At 40.6% G+C, this 19358-nt stretch overlaps 1 protein-coding gene across 7 annotated transcripts in view; it reads left to right on the top strand.

The window, feature by feature from the left end:
* Window positions 1-19358, top strand: part of INO80D (INO80 complex subunit D) — a 94526-nt gene that overhangs the window by 57986 nt on the left and 17182 nt on the right. For all 7 annotated transcript variants that reach the window (XM_007965959.3, XM_007965966.3, XM_073019971.1 and 4 more), the window contains 3 exons: window positions 1223-1447; window positions 10233-10342; window positions 12435-12568. In XM_007965959.3, coding sequence (XP_007964150.1) covers window positions 1223-1447; window positions 10233-10342; window positions 12435-12568 — 469 coding nt within the window. The remainder of the gene's footprint in view (window positions 1-1222; window positions 1448-10232; window positions 10343-12434; window positions 12569-19358) is intronic.

Below are 19358 nucleotides of genomic sequence, written 5' to 3'. Positions count from 1 at the left end.
GGTCAGTTTCCAAGTCCAGAGTGCATTATCCCTAACGGTAAAAAGTAAGATCACATTTGTTCCATAAAAAAGTGGCCTTTTAAACCTTGCTGGTGGTAGACATTGCTAACTAACCTCTGCTTAGATGTTCCTTCAGCATCACTTCCACGTAGCATTTAGCCAGGACACCAGTTAATCACATTTAGCATGTGATGGAAAATCCTGTATGTAATCCCTGACTTATTAAATGCTGTCTAGGATACTTCCATAGTTAAAAAAAAAATACATGGTAGAAAGCTGGGCGCGATGGCTCACGCCAGTAATCCCAGCACTTTGGGAGGCTGAGACAGGCGGATCACGAGGTCAGGAGATCGAGACCATCCTGGCTAACATGGTGAAACGCCGTCTCTACTAAAAATACAAAAAAATTAGCTCGGTGTGGTGGCGGGAGGCGGAGCTTGCAGTGAGCCGAGATCACATGAACTGCACTCCAGCGAGACTGTCTCCACCCCGCAAAAAAAGAAAAAAAAAAAAGGGGGGTAGAATCGATACTATCCCTACAACCAAATTTCTTTAGGTGGTTAGCAAGAAAAAGGTAGTTAAAAACCAAACTGTTTAAAAGGGCAGCTCTTAGATAATAAACTGTTAGAATTCGCTGCCCTATTTCTGGTATGACCTGCCTTTTATGAAATTATGCTGTTTGTTTCCTCATAACTGTCATGTCATTTACTCAGACATTTTAGTAAGTAAAGGTAAAGAAATGAATTTTTTCCTCTAGAGTCTCTAATCACTTAAAATTTAGAAGACACTGGCATGTTAAGTGTCTACCGATGCCATGCTAACAAGGCTGTTTCTGAAAGCACTGGATTAACTCTGTCCTTATTGTTGAAATACTGTACTTATTTCAGCTCTATTGGAATTCTCTTACTCTAATTGTGTGAAGTATGTGCTCACATGCCACAAAAGTTTTTTTTTTTTTTTTAAATTTAATTTATTTATTATTATTAAACTTCAAGTTGTAGGGTACATGTGCACAACGTGCAGGTTTGCTACATATGTATACTTGTGCCATGTTGGTGTGCTGCACCCATCAACTCGTCATTTACATCAGGTATAACTCCCAATGCAAGCCACAAAAGTTGTAAACCTGTGCATTCGGCCACAGTTCCTAATTCTCTTTTCCCCTGTCTAAAACGAGCCTAATGTGTAACCAGTTTTTCATTTCTCTCCCTGCACTTTCCAGGTCAGATGATGATGATGCGGAGAGTAGGAGCTCCAGGGTGACCCAACTTTGCACTTACTTTCAGCAGAAATATAAGCACCTGTGCCGCCTGGAGCGGGCAGAATCTCGTCAAAAGAAATGCCGGCATACATTTAGGAAAGCTTTGCTGCAGGCGGCCAGTAAAGAACCAGAATGCACTGGTCAGTTAATACAAGAACTGCGGAGAGCTGCATGCAGTCGAACCAGGTTAGAGCCACAGCAACCTATTCTTAAGGGACTCATCTCAGTTTGCTTTCTTTATTTTGTGAGAGGATAGTTGAGGCACAATGGGAGATGGCCACTAAGTCGCAAACATTTAAACATCATGTTTTGGTTTTCTTGCTTTGTTAAAGTGCTGCAGGTGTCAAAATAATACTGCCATGAGCTAACAGTAAAATTAAAGCATTGCTAAAAGTTTGCTGAAGTTTGATTAGAATTTATTCATTAAAGATTTGAGAATGTTACCTGGCTAAAAAAAAAAAATACAATGCTTAGAAATTTCATGTTATTTAAAAGTAACATTTATAGATTTTTAACTACAAAAGTAGTATTTTATGTTTATTTACTTGTGTTATTTGAGTTTCTTTTCAGTGTTGGTTTTTGTTTTTTGTTTTTAGAGACAGGGTCTTGCTCTGTTGCCCAGGGTGAAGTGCAGTGGTACGATCATAACTCACTGCTGAGCTCAAATGATCCTCCCACCTCAGCCTCCTGAGTAGCTGGAACTATAGGCACATGAAAGCATACCCAGCTGATTAAAAAATTTTTTTGTAGAGATGAGAGTCTCCCTATATTGCCCAGGCTGGTCTCAAGTGTTGGGATTAGAATGGGATTAGAGGTGTTAGCCGCTGTAGCTGGCCTTTTCAGTCTGTTTTCTGTTAATATTTACATTACCTCACAGATTATTTGTGCAAGTATTTTATTACATTGATTTTTTTTAAAGAAAAAATTCCTTCTGTTTATAATGCAGATACTTGTTTATTTTGGAAAATTTTAAAAATACACAAATGAGAAAGGAAAAATCTTCATGTTGCCATTCACAAGACAGAATGAGCACTGTTAACATTTTGATTCTGTTTCCTTCTAGTCTTTGTGTGTGTGTTTGTGTGTGTTTGTGTGTGTGTGTGAGCGTATAAATTTTCCACCAAGTCGTGTTTATATTAAAAAGCAAAATTGAGATCATGTTCTCTACATTATTTTCGTTTGTTTCCATAAATGCTTTTGTCCGTTTATCACTGAATTATGACCACTTTCTCATGACATTAAGTCTTAATTATTAATTACATTAATTCTCATGACAATAGTTCGAGTTTTCTAGTTTTCCCTCAAAAGTATACCATAGCCATTTCCCTGTGTTCTTCAGGATTCTTTTGAAAACATGATTCGTCATGTTTATATAATATTCCATTCATGAAAATCTGTATATTGGAAATGTAGAGTTATCTGATATTTTAGAAATTTTGGCATATTACCGTTTTGGTGGTAATGGTGAAAACCTTAGTACAGTAATACCTTAGTTTATATCTATAAAATGTTTCAAAAATCCAAAGTTATATTTTCTAAACTGATTACAGAATTCTGTTATACATATATAAACATAAAATATCTTCTATATAAAAAATGTATGTAGTATCTGTTGTGTATATATAAATACATATTTGTATAACAGAATTTTGTTTTTTATATATATTTTAATTATGGTTATTTTTCTTTTTTTTTTTTTTTCCAATTTTTTTGAGATGGAGCCTTGCCGTGTCACCCAGGCTGGAGTGCAGTGGCACAATCTTGGCTCATGGCAACCTCCACCTCCCTGGTTCAAGCAATTCTCCTGCCTCAGCCTCCCAAGTAGCTGGGATTACAGGTGCCTGCTACCATGCCAAGCCAATTTTGTATTTTTAGTAGAGATGGGGTTTTACCATGTTGGCCAGGCTGGTCTTGAACTCCTGACCTCAGGTGATCTGCCTACCTTGGCCTCCCAAAGTGCTGGGATCACAGGCACGAGCCACTGCCCCTCTTGGTTATTACTTTTAACTGAAATACACATTTAAAGCACTAAATTGAATTTTAAAATTTCAAAACATGGCTGGGCGCAGTGGCTCACACCTGTAATCCCAGCACTTTGGTAGGCTGAGGTGGGTAGATCACTCGAGGTCAGGAATTTGAGATTAGTCTGGACAACGTGGTGAGACCCCATCTCTACTAAAAAATACAAAAATTAGCCAGGTGTGGTGGTGTGCGCCTGTAGTCCCAGCTACTAGGGATGGTGAGGTGGGAGGATGGCTTTAGCCTGGGAGGAGGAGGTTGCAGCGGGCAGAGATCATGCCACTGTGCTCCAGGAGCCTGGGCTATAGAGTGGGACTGCTTTCCAAAATAAAAATAAAAATTCAAAATATTGTCTTACTTTAAGGAAGTAAAGTTAAATTCTGATTCTTTTTGTTATTGTTCAGACAAGGTCTCTGTCTGTCGCCCAGGCTGGAATGCAGTGGTGTGATCACGGGTCACTACAGCCTCAACCTCCTGATAGAAGGCCAGCTTCTTTGAGTTTATTATTTATTATTTCTTTTTTTTTTTTTTTTTTTTTTTTTTTGAGACAGAGTCTCACTGTTGCCCAGGCTGGAGTGCAGTGGTGCGATCTCGGCTCACTGCAAGCTCCGCCTCCTGGGTTCATGCCATTCTCCTGCCTCAGCCTCCCGAGTAACTGGCACTACAGGCGTCCACCACTACCCTCAGCTGATTTTTTGTGTTTTTAGTAGAAACAGAGTTTCACCGTGTTAGCCAGGATGGTCTCAATCTCCTGACCTTGTGATCCGCCCTCCTTGGCCTCCCAAAGTGCTGGGATTACAGGTGTGAGCCACTGTACCCGGCTATTTTTTATTATTTCACACATTTTTAAAATTTTTTTTCTTTTAAGGCTAGTCAAGTGAAGCAGTGGGAGTGAAGAAGGAAGAAAGAAATCTGTAACTGGTTGTGATAAATTACTTATAAACACCCCTGCACATGGACCAGCCTATTTCACACTTTTTAGTTATTACATTTTCTTTTTTTTTTTTTTGAGACGGAGTTTCATTCTTCTTGTCTAGGCTGTGGTGCTATGATGTGATCTCAGCTGCCTCTGCCTCCCAGGTTCAAGCGATTCTTCTGCCTCAGCCTCCTGAGTAGCTGGGATTACAGGCGCTCACCACCACACCCAGCTAATTTTTGTGTTTTTAGTGGAAACAGAGTTTCGCCATGTTGTCCAGGCTGGTCTGGAATTCCTGACCTCAGGTGATCCACCTACCTCGGTCTCCCAAAGTGCTGGGATTACAGGCGTGAGCTACCATGCTTGGCCAGTTATTATATTTTCAAATGACAACTTTTAGTATATATATAGAGAAAAAATTTAGGAATTTATGTACCAAAATATTCTAGATGGTGGGATTATTGATAAAACGAAAAAATACTTAGTTTGTATGGTCTCATTTTTATGTAACGATCATAAGGCAGTCGAGGAAATAAAAAGGTTTTAAAATGAAATGTTGGCCGGGCGCTGTGGCTCACGCCTGTAATCCCAGCACTTTGGGAGGGCGAGGTGGGCAGGTCACAAGGTCGGGAATTTGAGACCAGCCTGGCCAACATAGTGAAACCTTGTCTCCACTAAAAGCACAAAAATGAGCTGGGCATGGTGGTGGGCGCCTGTAGTCCCAGCTACTCAGGAGGCTGAGGCAGGAGAATCGCTTGAACCCAGGAGGCAGAGGTGCAGTGAGCCAAGATTGTGACACCACATTCCAGCCTAGGCGACAGAGCAAGACTCTGCCTCAAACAGCAAAAAAAAGATAAATAAATAAAGTGTTAAAATATAACCTTTATTTTGTAGTTATTGGTCATGTTACTTATATGCCTTTTTTTGATATTTTTAGTGTTGTGTATTTTGCTTTTCATTTGTTGTAATAAAGTGACCTAATTTTCAGTTGCGTGTCTCACATGGATGCACTGTGCCCTTAAGAGTTTTCTAGAAGTGGAACAGGTTAGAGTTGTTTGAAGAATCTAATATACCATATGTAATGGCTGCAGCCTACTCTTCCCTTACACCCAAATCATGTTGCCTGACTCCTAGACCTCTCAGTCCTCTGGATCTAGTATTTGTTCTAGAACATCCTTCAGGTCTCAGCTTACTCAGAGACTTATCTTCTTAGAGATATATTTCCTGATTCCCTGGACTATGTTAGGTTCCCTCTACTATGTATGCCTACTGTGCTCTGTATTCTGTTTAATTGTAGAATTTTATACCTATATTAATGTCTGTCTCTCATGCTAGACAGTAATTTCCATGAGAGCAGGAACAAGTTTGTTCCTAAATCTCCAGTATTGATGAATGAGTGAATATAATTGAATAAATGAAGGTCTGTTCTCTATTTGTTGAAGGAATTTACTCAGTTTGACACAGATTATAAAATAATGGTATCTAACATTTATATGATATAATGCTTTCAGGTGTATACTTTTAGTAGAATTGTCCAGCATGAACCAATTTGTATGTAAATATGTATGCTGAGTCTAATATATTATCATGATCTTGTCAGAGATGTAAAAGACTATACAATGAGTTTGGAAAAATTTGGCATTTGTATGGAAAACTGTATATATCTACGATTCTTAACTGGTTACTTTCAGAACATCTTCCAAAGTGACGTCAGCGATATTTAAAAAACATTAATGATAACTGCCACAACAAACAAACACCAAGATGGACCCTGTTACAGTTTTCAGATTGATTGGATGATATTCGGTTGTGTCACCCATGATTAGTGAAAAGTTTATGGGCCAATGTATGGCTGATAATCATGTAACAATGTATCATAATCATTCTTTGGTGATTGGCAGCTTTTTTTTTTTTTTTTTGATGAGTCTCACTCTGTTGCCCAGGCTGGAGTGCAGTGGCACAATCTTGGCTCTCCACAACCTCCACCTCCTGGGTTCAAGCAATTCTTCTCCCTCAGCCTCCCGAGTAGCTGGGACTACAGGCACACGCCACTATGCCTGGCTAATTTTTTGTATTTTTAGTAGAGACGGGGTTTCACTATGTTGGCTAGGCTGGTCATGAACTCCTGACCTGATCTGCCCTCCACAGGCCTCCCAAAGTGGTAGGATTACAGGCATGAGCCACTGTGCCTGGCCGGCAGCTTTTTATATTACATTATATTCTGGGGTCACGAAAGTCAACTCTTAGTTGCATGCTGCCCTCTATTTGATATTTTTGGTATCAAAGTCCCAGTTTCAAAAAAAAGATATATAAAAGGTTGGCATTACATATTTTAGAAATTAAAAGTTTAATGGCTGCCTTCTAATGTGGACCGTTTATTAATTTTTCAGTTTTTTGAGATGGAGTTTCACTCTTGTTGCCCAGGCTGGAGTGCAATGGCACTGTCTCGGCTCCCTGCAAGCTCCACCTCCCGAATTCAAGCGATTCTCCTGCCTCAGCCTCCCGAGTAGCTGGGATTACAGGCACCCTTCACCACATCTGGCTAATTGTTCTGTATTTTTAGTAGAGACAGGGTTTCACCATGTTGGCCAAGCTGATCTCGAACTCCTGACCTAAGGTAGTCTGCCTGCCTTGGCCTCCCAAAGTGCTGAGATTACAGACATGAGCCACCGTGCCCGGCTTGGATCCTTTTTTTTTTTTTTTTTTTTTTTGGAGACGGAGCCTCGCTCTGTCCCCCAGGCTGGAGTGCAGTGGCCGCATCTCAGCTCACTGCAAGCTCCGCCTCCTGGGTTCACGCCATTCTCCTGCCTCAGCCTCCCGAGTAGCGGGGAATACAGGTGCCCGCCACCTCGCCCGGCTAGTTTTTTGTATTTTTTAGTAGAGATGGGGTTTCTCCGTGTTAGCCAGGATGGTCTCTATCTCCTGACCTCGTGATCCGCCCGTCTCAGCCTCCCAAAGTGCTGGGATTACAGGCTTGAGCCACCGCGCCCGGCCTGGATCCTTTACAGTTTGTTGGCCAGGCATGGTGGCTGGGCGTGGTGGCATGCACCTGTAGTCCCAGCTACTCAGGAGGCTGCTGTGGGAGAATTGCTTGAACCTGGGAGGCAGAACTTGCATTGAGCTGAGATTGCACCATTGCATTCCAGCCTGGGTGACAGAGGGAGACTCCTTCTCAATAAAATAAGATATAGTTTGTATACAAGCTAAATGTTAGTCTTTCCTATCAAATAACTTTGTCGTATTTATTGATGAGTAAGTGAAATAAGCCATTGAAATAGCTTCAAGTATGTGAACCCAAATTAAGTATCTTGCAGCCCACAATTGTACAGTGACTAATGTTGTTTGTATGAAAACATCATTTATGGGGGATGCAATAGAGCACGTCAAGGGGAATCCTGTAGTAGATTTTTTAAATGTGAAAAACATGAAAAAGTTTTGGTAATTCCCTTTGTTTTCTTGGGCTTATTTGGATAATAAAATATATCTAACATTACATCAAGCATTTTTACTTTTTTTTTTTTTTTTTTCCTGAGACAGAGTTCCACTCTGTCACCCAGGCTGGAGTGCAATGGTGCGATCTCGGTTCACTGCAACCTCCGCCTCGTGGGTTCAAGTGATTCTTCTGCCTCAGCCTCCCGAGTAGCTGGGATTACAGGTGCCCGCCACCACGCCCAGCTAAATTTTTTGTATTTTTAGTAGATACGGGGTTTCACTATGTTGGCCAGGCTGGTCTCGAGCTCCTGACCTCGTGATCCACCCGCCTCAGCCTCCCAAAGTGCTGGGATTTACTGATGTGAGCCACCGTGTCTGGCCATTTTTACCTTTATTTGTCTGTGGGGTTGTTGAAACATAAGGCAATTTTAAAAAATGAAACCAATAGTTATTTTGCAAGTTTAGAATAAAGAAAATGAGGGAATGTATTGTACACTAGTGTTTGAAGATAGCTGAGCAGTTTATTAGAGTGTTTAATGAAAATTATCCCTTTAGGCAGGGTGTGGTGGCTCATGCCTGTAATCCCAGCATTTTGGGAGGCTGAGGCAGGTGGATCACCCAAGGTCAGGAGTTAAAGACCAGCCCAGCCAACTTGGTGAAACCCCATCTCTACTAAAAATACAAAAAATTAACCAGGCGTGGTGGCAGGCACCTGTAATCCCAGCTACTCGGGAGGCTGAGTCAGGGGAGTCACCTGAACCCGGGAGGCGGGGGTTGCAGTCAGCCAAGATCACACCATTGCACTCCAGCCTGGGCAACAGAGCGAAACTCTGTCTCAAAATAAAAAAAGAGAAGTATCCCTTTAATATAGAGACCCTTCTGTTTAAATCTAGACCAAGAGAATTTGAGCTTAGCTGCCAGAATAGTAAAGGTTTATTTATTTGAAATTATATATTCTTTTTATAGGGCTAAATTTAATGTAAACTTTTTAAAGAAATGGTAGATAAACTATAATGAATAAACTGTTTAGTTCTATGATCCACTTCCCTACTCTTATAATCCTAACAAATCTTGCAGAAATCTTAGTTAAGGCAGGTTTTAAGGCAGCACCATGGACATATAAACAGTGTTTATATGAAATTAATGACTGTGGTAGAAGTATTATTTATATTTTGTGTGAATTCATATGTAATTTAGATTCTGTGTGGCCTTAACCTAATTAGTGTAAATCATTCCTTTGAAACCCTGAGAAAGATACTAGAAACAAACAGCTCAAAAGATTTTTTTGTTTGTGATATCTGACTTGAACTCAGTACGTTAAGTAGATTTTTTCTTCATACTCAGACTTGTAAAGGCCTAATGGTTTGTGATGCTTTATAGAGTCACGTAGATAGGATAGGTTTTGTACTTCTAAGAATTGTCTTTTTTCTTTTCTTTTTTTAATAGAGATGGGGGTCTCCCTGTGTTGCCCAGACTGGTCTCAAACTCCTGGGCTCAAGTGATTGTTTTTGATTTTGGGAGCCCTCCTCTGTCTCCCAAAGTACTGGGATTACAGGTGTGAACCACTGCACCTGGCCCACTTCTAAGAATTTAAATGTTACTTATTTGTGTTTTTATATGTTTGTGTAAAGAAACTGGAATGATCTGCAAACTAATAAAATGAATACATATTATAGAGGGAGTGGGGGCTGGCAAATTAGGGAGCAAGGGCGAGAAGTTGATTCTTCACTGCCTAGTGTTCTTTCATTTTTTTTATGGATCCATGTGAATACATTGTTTATTCATAAGATTTTAAATAAGTTAAAATATTTAAACATTAAGTGTACAAAGTGGAGATAAAATTTAATGAAACATGGATTGCACATATAATAGAAAGTTTAAAAAAAATGGATCTAAAGTGAGTTCACCTTGGAGGATAAAAGCCACTCAGCCATTTCTGCATGTCAGTATCCTCTTCCCCATGTATGAGATGAAGAGTTTTTTGCAGATTTATGGGTTTAGCAGCATGAGGCAATCAATTCCTAATAACGGTGATAATCATAGTCATGACTAACAACCACTGACTGTTTACTATGTAATACTATATACTGTGTATAAGTGGTTTAGACGTGCTTAATCTTTTTATGCTCCCAGCAACCCTGCCAGCTCAAGGTACCTTATTGTCTCTACTTCACAGATGAGAAAATTGAGACTTAAATGAGGCCTGGCAACATGCCCATAGTCACACAGCTAGTAAGAGGGAGAGCGGAGATTTAGAACCAGGTCTTTCTGACTCTTCTCTCATGTTCTTCATCACTTTTCTCTACTGCCTCTTTGTGAAGAAAAGGGAAATAAAGCATCACTTTAAAAAAAAAAAAAAACAGACATACTTGAAACATATTGTGATGTAATTATTTACTTTGAATGTAAGAAGATTAGGGAAATAACACAATTGGTAATTGTAATACTGTGTTTCTTTAACTCACATTTGCATTTTATTTAGTGACTGTAGATGCTATAGATATTATAATGAGAGTGTTACAGAGCTGTGACATCATGTTGAAAAATTACCCTGGATTCTTAAAGCATTTTTTTAAAATTAATTTTGTGTTTTTCTTTCCTTAGCATAAGCCGGACCAAGTTGAGGGAGGTGGAACCAGCAGCATGCAGTGGAACCGTGAAGGGTGAACAGTGCACTAACAAAGCCCTTCCATTCACCAGACATTGTTTCCAACGTATCCTTTCAACTAAATGGAATGTGCATTGAAAAAGTGCCACCTAATTTGGGGCTATATATTTCATTTTTAAATCAAGTGAATTACTTTTGAAACCATAACTATTTAATGTTTAAAATAATTTTATGTAACTTATAATTTTCATGACATCCTCTGAATAATTTTTCTTCTTTTATTCAAAAATCACAAAAAATAAGCAAAATTGATAGCAAATAGCAGGTTCCTCCAGTGTCTGTCACTTAATTATATTTTGTTAATAGAATTCTGATCCCTCAGGTGGTTCTTGGTAGCTTGTAAGAAGGAGCTATAACACTCATTGATGGACAAAATCAAATCACATTATTAAAATCTGTTTTTAGTCTTCTAAGACAGTACACAGTTTTATACTTTTATAGTACTTTTTCCTGTAAGATTAATTTACTCTTTTTAATGAGTACAGTGCTGATTTGAAATGAATGAAAGGTAACAAACATCACTGACTAGGAAGGAAGATCTCTTTTAAAGTATAATTGAGGAAAACCTATGTTAAGAAGCTTTAGATTGGTGATGAAATCTTATTGCTGTGACTTTTATTGAATATTTAAAATTAGGTAGCATTTAAAAATAGCAGCAATTACTTATCTTTACCATCTATTTAATTTTTGCCCTCTTTTCTGTTCTTGGAACAGCTTTTTCAGCAGCACTTTCTATGTAATAAAGGCTTTATAGTTATAACTAAAAAACATAAAGGAAAAACACAAAGGTACTTAATAGATATAAGGTAAGTCTTAAGGAAATGTAGTAGCTAAAAGCAGGGAGTGCTTAAAAATATTGATGATGTAAAGCTCAGGTTTGTTTGTTTAGAGGCAGGGTCTCACTCTGTCACCCAGGCTGGAGTGTATGACACAATCACAACTCCATGCAGTCTTGACCTCCCTGGGCTCAGGTGATCACAGCCTCCTGAGTACCTGGGACTACAGGCATGCACCACGATGCCCGACTAATTTTCATACTTTTTTGTTGCCCAGGCTGATCTTGAACTCCTGAGGCTCAATAAATCCGCCCACCTTGGCCTCCCACAGTGCTGAGAGTATAGGTGCAAGCCACTATGCCTGGCCAATAGTAAAGTTTTGATTTAAAAGTAATTTTTCATAAGTTGTGAGTTTGAGTTTGGTGCTGGAAATGTGAAGCAAAGTATTCAAATTTGGAAAGATGAGTTTCTAATAATTATATCTTTAAATTTTTATTCTTTGTAAGTATCATAGGCAGAAAATTTTCCTTTTAAGAGCTGTTTAAAAAAAGAAAACCATTGGCTGGGCACGGTGGCTTACGCCTATAATCTCAATTTTGTATTTTACATAATACTCTTAGTGAATATGTGTAGACTTCATATGGTTGTGGGTAAGAGAATACTGCATTCAGATAGAAAAGATGATATATGGTTAAGCTGATCCAGGATCCTTGGGCTACCTGCTAGGCAGCTTGTGGTGAACAATCATAATCTCTAAAAAATACCTTGTCTGGGCTGGGCGTGGTGGCTCACACCTGTAATCCCAGCACTTTGGGAGGCTGAGGCGGGTGGATCACTTGAGATCAGGAGTTGGAGACCAGCCTGACCAACATGGTGAAACCCTGTCTCTACTAAAAATACGATAAATTATCTGGATGTGGTGACACATGCCTGTAATCCCAGCTACTCGGGAGGCTGAGACAGTAGAATCGCTTGCTTGAACCCAGGAGGTGGAGGTGGCAGTGAGCCGAGATTGTGCCATTGCACTTCAGCCTGGGTAACAGAGCGAGACTTCATCTCAAAACGAAAAGCAAAAACTTTGAGTGGAACTTTAAGTGGAGTTCACCTGTTAAGAAGGAAATGGCCCTGCTTTTCCAAATAACACAATTTGGTTCAGAATGGTCGTTGAGACTGGTGCCAGGATCCCATTAGCAAAACAGAGCCCTTCAGAGGAGCTAGTGCTGATACGGGTAATATTTATATTTATTATGGATAGTAAAGTTTGTACTTATTAAACGTAAGTAAGGGAACAAGCAAATTTTATATAGAAATTGAAAAATTAGAGTTTCAGTGTGTTTTATTCCTAACTTTAAAAAAATCCAGATATCCTCTTGAACCACTCTCAGCAGCTCTTCTCAAGTTGCACAGCCAAGTTTGCAGATGGACAGCAGTGCTCTGTGCCAGTTTTTGACATTACACATCAGACACCTCTGTGTGAAGAACATGCCAAAAAAATGGTAAGTTCTGCAACAGAGGCTTTCAAACTTTTCGTGGCTATCCACTGTAGGAAATATTTTGTGACTTAGCACAAACTGTATGTATATAAATCACTGAAACAAGTTTTGAGACAGGATTTTTATTCCCTTAAGATACATTTTATTCCCTTAAAATATGTTTCTTATACATAGCAGAATTTCTAAATATTCTTTGTTCCTATGTCTCTAAGTTTTTGCTTTCTTATATACAGTTCTACAAATGTTGTGAATAGTTCATAAAATTTCAAAGGCCCAGCCTTTCTAGAAATCTGTTGAACGTAATTAATTGCTTTAGTTAATGCTAGTATCATAAATCCTAATTAATTCAGAATAATTTGGAGGAGAGATGGATTTGAATTCGAGGAATATCTAAATTAAATATAATCATTTAAAGGAAGTTCCTTTTTATTGTGTTCATCCATCAAGCAGTTACTGCAAGATACTTTCAGTATTAGGTATCTTATGTACATATCCTAGGTATCTTATGTACTAGAAAGTGAGATGCTTCCTGCCCTCTATAGGCATTTTACAATTTTCAGGGATTCTCAGGGTGAGGGAATGGGTATTAGACCAGGACTTAATAGTTGGAACCTGTGATCCTGGCTTTGCCACCACCTTGGTGTATAACTAGGGACTAAGGATTCAGGCTTTTTGGACCTCAGTCTCAATGTGTGTGACTCACTGGTGTATTAGTCTGTTTTCACACCTCTGATAAAGACATACCTGAGACTGGACAATTTACAAAAGAAAGGTTTAATTGGACTCACAGTTCTACATGGCTGGGGAGGCCTCAAAATCATGGTGGAAGGCAAGGAGGAGTAAGTCACATCTTACATGGACAGCGGCAGGCAAAAAGAGAGCTTGTGCAGGGCAACTCCCATTTGTAAAGTCATCAGGTCTCATGAGACCCATTACTATTAAAGAACAACGCAGGAAAGACCTGTCCCATAATTCAGTCATCTCCCACCAGGTCCCTCCTACAACATGTGGGATTTATGGGAGCTACAAGATGAGATTTGGGTTGGGACACAGAGCCAAACCATATCATTCCACCCTGGCACCTCCCAAATCCCATATCACATTTCAATATGAATCATGCCTTCCCAACAGTCCTCCAAAGTCTCAACTCATTTCAGCATTAATTCAAAAGTCCACAGTCCAAAGTCTCATCTGAGACAAGGCAAGTCTCTTCTGCCTATAAGCCTGTAAAATCAAAAGCAAGTTAGTTACTTCCTAGATACAATGGGGGTATAGCCATTGGGTAGATACAGCTGTTCCAAATGGGAGAAACTGGCCAAAGCAAAGGGGCTACAGGCTCCATGCAAGTCTAAAAATCCAGTGGAGAGTCATATCATAAAGCTCCAAAATGATCTCCTTTGACTTCATGTCTCACATCTAGGTCAAGCTGATGCAAAATGTAGGTTCCCATAGTCTTGGGCAGCTCCACCCCTGTGACTTTGCAGGGTATAGCCCCCTTCCTGACTGTTTTCATGGGCTGGCATTGAGTATCCGCAACTTTTCCAGGTGCACGGTGCAAGCTGTCAGTAGATCTACCATTCTGGGGTCGGAAGGATGGTGGCCCTCTTCTCACAGCTCCAGTAGGTGGTGTCCCAGGAGGGACTCTGTGTGGGGGCTCCCACCCCACATTTTCCTTCTGCACTACCCTAGCAGAGGTTCCCCTGGAGGGCCCCACCCCTACAGCAAACTTCTGCCTGGGCATCCAGGCATTTGTATACATCTTTTTTTTTTTTTTTTGGGAGACAAGAGTCTCACTCTGTCACCCAGGCTGCAGTGCAGTGGTTTGATCTTGGCTCACATCAACCTCTGCTTTCAAGGTTTAAGCAGTTCTCATTCCTCAGCCTCCCAAGTAGCTGGGCTTACAGGCATGTGCCACCATACTTGGCTAATTTGTGTGTAGTTTTAGCAGAGACAGGGTTTAACCATATTGGCCAGGGTGGTCTGGAACTCCTGACCTCAGGTGATCCGCTCGCCTCAGCCTCCTAAAGTTCTGAGATTATAAGCATGAGCCACCATGCCCAGCCTGTTTCTGTACATCTTCTGTAATCTAGGTGGAAGTTCCCAAACCTCAGTTCTTGACTTCTGTGCACTCGCAGGCTCAACACTATGTGGAAGCTGCTAAGGCTTGGGGCTTCCACCCTCTGAAGCAACAGCCCGAGCTCTACTTTGCTCCCTTTTAGCCATGGCTGGAGCGATTGGAACACAGGGTACCAAGTCCCTAGGCTGCACAGAGCAAGGGAGCCCTAGGTTTGGCCCATGAAACCATCTTTTCCTCCTAGGCCTCCAGGCCTGTGATGGGAGGGGCTGCCGTGAAGACCTCTGACATGCCCTGGAGACATTTTTTCCATTGTCTTGGGGATTAACATTCAGCTCCTTGTTAATTATGCAAATTTCTGCAGCTGGATTGAATTTCTCCTCAGAAAATAGGATTTTCTTTTCTATTGCATTGACAGGCTGCAAATTTTCCAAACTTTTATGCTCTGTTTCCCTTTTAAAACTGAATGCTTTTAACAGCACCCAAGTCACCTCTTGAATGCTTTGCTGCTTAGAAATTTCTTCTGCCAGATACCTTAAATCATCTCTCTCAAGTTCAAAGTTCCATGAATCTTTAGGGCAGGGGCAAAATGTTGCCAGTCTCTTTGCTAAAACATAACAAGAGTCACCTTTGCTCCAGTTCTCACCAAGTTCCTCATCTCCATCTGAGACCACCTCAGCCTGGATTTCATTGTCTATATCATTATCAGCATTTTTTGTCAATGCCATTCAACAAGTCTCCAGTGAGTTCCAAACTTTCCCATGTTTTTCTGTCTTCTTTTGAGCCCTCCAGACTGTTCCAATCTCTGCCTGTTACCCAGCTCCAAAGTTGGTTCCACATTTTTGGGTATCTTTTCAGCATCACCCCACTCTACTGGTACTAATTTGCTCTATTAGTCTGTTTTCATGCTGCTGATAAAGACATACCTGAGACTGGGCAATTAAAAAAAAGGGGGGGAGTTTAATTGGACTAACAGTTCCACATGTCTGGGGAGGCCTCACAATCACGGCAGAAGGCAAGGAGAAGCAAGTCACATCTTACGTGGACGGTGGCAGACAAAAAGAGAGCTTGTGCAGGGCAACTCCCATTTTTAAAGCCATCAGATCTGTGAGACCCATTCACTGTTACAAGAACAACACGGGAAAGACATGCCCCCATAATTCAATCATCTCCCACTGTCTCCCTCCAACAACACATGGGAATTATGGGAGCTACCTGATGAGATTTGGGTGGGAACACAGAGCCAAACCTGACCAACTGGCTCTTTCACCAAGAACTTCTTTAGTTTTTAGGTTTCTTTTACAGACCAAATGTTTTGAAAAATTTGTACACTAAACTACATATTACGATTACATATTACAAATGTTGAATAATTATTTTCCCACTTTAATATAAAAACATTTAAAATATAGGCTTTTTTGTGTGTGTGTGAGATGGAGTTTTACTCTGTCACCCAGGCTGTAGTCCAGTGGTGCAATCTTGGCTCACTGCAACCTCTGCCCCCTGGGTTCAAGTGATTCTTGCACCTCAACCTCCTGAGTAGCTGGGATTATAGGAGCATGCCACTGTGCTGGCTAATTTTTGTTTTTTTAGCAGAGAAAGGGTTTCTCCATGTTGGCCAGGATGGTTTTGAACTCCTGACCTCAGGTGATCCTCCCGACTTGGCCTCCCAAAGTGCTGGGATTACAGGCATGAGCCACCATGCCCAGCGAATATAGGTTTTTTTTTTTTTAGCTTATTCAGGCTTTGTAATAGCTAAGGAATAATTTCTATATGCTTTTTGAACCACTTTTGTGGACCTTCATTGATGATTTCACAGACCCATGGTAATGGGGGCCCTGTAGCTTTCAAATCACGAAATAAATGATCCCAGCCACATATTTTCTTTTTTATTTATTTATTTTTTTTGAGACCGCATATTTTCATTTTAAAGTTCTGCCATTCCAGCATACTTCTAAGAGTAGGAAGATACTGTTAAGTAGAAAAACCGTACTTCAGTGTCTGCTTTAGGAACTTATTATGAGTGAATTTTTGGTTCCTATAACAATTTTTTTTTTTTTTTTGAGATGGAGTCTCGCTCTGTTGCTCAGGCTGGAGTGCAGTGGCGCCATCTCAGCTCACTGCAAGCTCTGCCTCCTGGGTTCATGCCATTCTCCTGCCTCAGCCTCCCAAGTAGCTGGGACTACAGGCGTCCGCCACCACACCTGGCTAAGTTTTGTATTTTTAATAGAGATGGAGTTTCACCGTGTTAGCCAGGATGGTCTTGATCTCCTGACCTCATGATTCATCCGCCTCGGCCTCCCAAAGTGCTGAGATTACAGGCGTGCGCCACCGTGCCTGGCCTCCTATAAAAATTATTATGTGAATGCTTTTAGAGAAATTGAACGCGGTTTTATTCTTTTCGGCTAAACTTTCCTACTTAGGCAAATTCAATGAGGCAAACCTAAGACTGAATTAGTATAATGTAAATTAGTCATAAAATAATATATATTTTATATAATAATATGACAATCACAATTATACTAATCAAAAATTTTTAAATTATTTACAATACAAATTTTTGAAAATGGTTTTCTCTCTGAAGACAGTTAAAGAATCTGGCACTAGTTTGAGCTATTTTTGTTTTAGGTTAAAAATTACATAAGAGACTGTAACAAGCACTTGTACCCCATCAGTAGTCCTGTGAGAGACTGACACTGGGAGATGAAAACTATGTTAAATCTCTTGGCTCTGCCTTTTTTTTTTTTTTTTTTTCTTTTATTGAGACAGAGTGTCTCTTTGTCACCCACCCAGGTTTGAGTGCAGTGGTGCAATCTTGGCTCACTGCAACCTCTGTATCCCGGGTTCAAGCAAGTCTTCCACAGTAACCTCCTGAGTAGCTGGGACTACAGGCACGTGCCACTATGCCCAGTTAATTTTTGTATTTTTTCGTAGACACGGGATTTCACCATGCTGGCCAGGTTGGTCTTGAACTCCTGACCTCAAGTAATCTGCCCACCTTGGCCTCCCAAAGTGCTGGGATTACAGGCCTGAACCACTGTGCCCAGCCTCTATTTTTATATTATATTCTGAATCCAAACACGTTTTATCAGTTTCACTGCTACCATTCTAGTCGAGGCTATTGTTATCTTTGCCTGGGTTATTGTAATAGTCTCCTAATTGATCTCCCTTTTTACTATATGCCCCTGTCACAGGGGGTATGTTGTTTACATAGCAGCCAGAGTAGGCTGGGTGTGTGTATGTTCTACTTTCTTTGAATTGAATTCACTTTTTAGTGTACACTCTTAGGAGTTTTGTAGATGCATACAGTTGTATAACCACCACCTAAATCAAGATACAGAACAGCTCCCCAGATTCTCTTATACTACCCCCTTTGTAGTCATCCCTTTACTCCATCCCTACTGATCTATTTTCTGCCCCTATAATTTCACATTTTCCAGAATGTCATAGAAAGGGAATTCTGTAGTAATTAGCCTTTAGAGCAGGCCCTTTAGACTATACATCTGATCATATTAGCTCCATAATCAAAACCTGTTAATGGCTTCCCATCACATCCTCCTGCCACTGCCTCCCAAAGTGTTGGAATTAAAGGCATGTGTCACCACACCTGGCCTTTTCCCAAGTTTTGGCATGGCTCACTCCTTTCATTCAGGTTTATCATGTGTCGCCTCATCAAAGAAGTCTTCCACCTGCCTGTTACTCTGTCAATTTTTATCCTCATACTCTACCTCATTTTTCTTCCTAACATTTGTCCGCCTAACAGTTATTCATTAGTGTGTTTATGTTCTGCATTCTCCTACTAGAATGTAAACTTCACAAGGACAGGAGCATTTTTTTGTTCACTGCCGTATCCCTAGCACTTAGAGATGCTCAGTAAGTAATTGTTGACTACATTAATGGTTAGGCACACCGATGTAAGGGGTTAAGATTCAGAACTAGAATGTGACAGCCGTTGGTAAGAGACTCCAGCTGCAGGAAGTCCCAGCTGTCAGGCAGAACATGGAATTCCACCTTTGTAAGATCCTATGACAGATGGTGAGTGCATTGCCTTGACATAGAGGTAGAATGAGACAAAAGTTGGAGTGAGTACTATTTCACTGTGCACTGAAGCTAGGTAAAAGAACAGCTGGCATTAGGAAAGCCTCAGGGAGTGGGGACTCTAGCTCTCTGGAGGCGAGCAAGGCAGGTATCAGTCACAGGCTGTTCTGTGTGAAGTATCTGGCACAGTACCAAGAGTGCCACAACGCCACTCCACACAAGCTTAGGAGAATCAGGCAGGAACCTAAAACCTGACCCAGGTGATCACTGGCAGTCTTACAGATAGGACTTATTTTCTCTTGGGTGAGAGCTCCCTAACTTCCTCCTGAGATCAGCACTGGTGCTGGAGGGAAAGCCTGGAATGGATGCAGAGCACCATGTTCGGGTACTGGTCCTTATGCATTCACCATTTTTTGAGTTAAATAGTGGACATAATACAAGCAGACCTCAAGTGTTGAGACAGAAAGAACTACAGAGTCTGAGAAGTAGCTTTTTTCTTTTTTTTTTTGAGACTGACTTTCACTCTTGGTGCCCAGGCTGGAGTGCAATGGCTTAATCTTGGCTCACTGCAACCTCTGCCTCCCAGGTTCAAGCGATTCTCCTGCCTCAGCCTCCCAAGTAGCTAGGATTACATGCACGTGTCACCAGGCTCGGCTAATTTTTGTGTTTTTACTAGAGACG

This window comes from Chlorocebus sabaeus, chromosome 10 (genome assembly GCF_047675955.1).
Source record: "Chlorocebus sabaeus isolate Y175 chromosome 10, mChlSab1.0.hap1, whole genome shotgun sequence".
Taxonomy (NCBI): Eukaryota; Metazoa; Chordata; class Mammalia; order Primates; family Cercopithecidae; genus Chlorocebus; species Chlorocebus sabaeus.
This window is presented reverse-complemented; position numbering and strand designations above follow the sequence as displayed.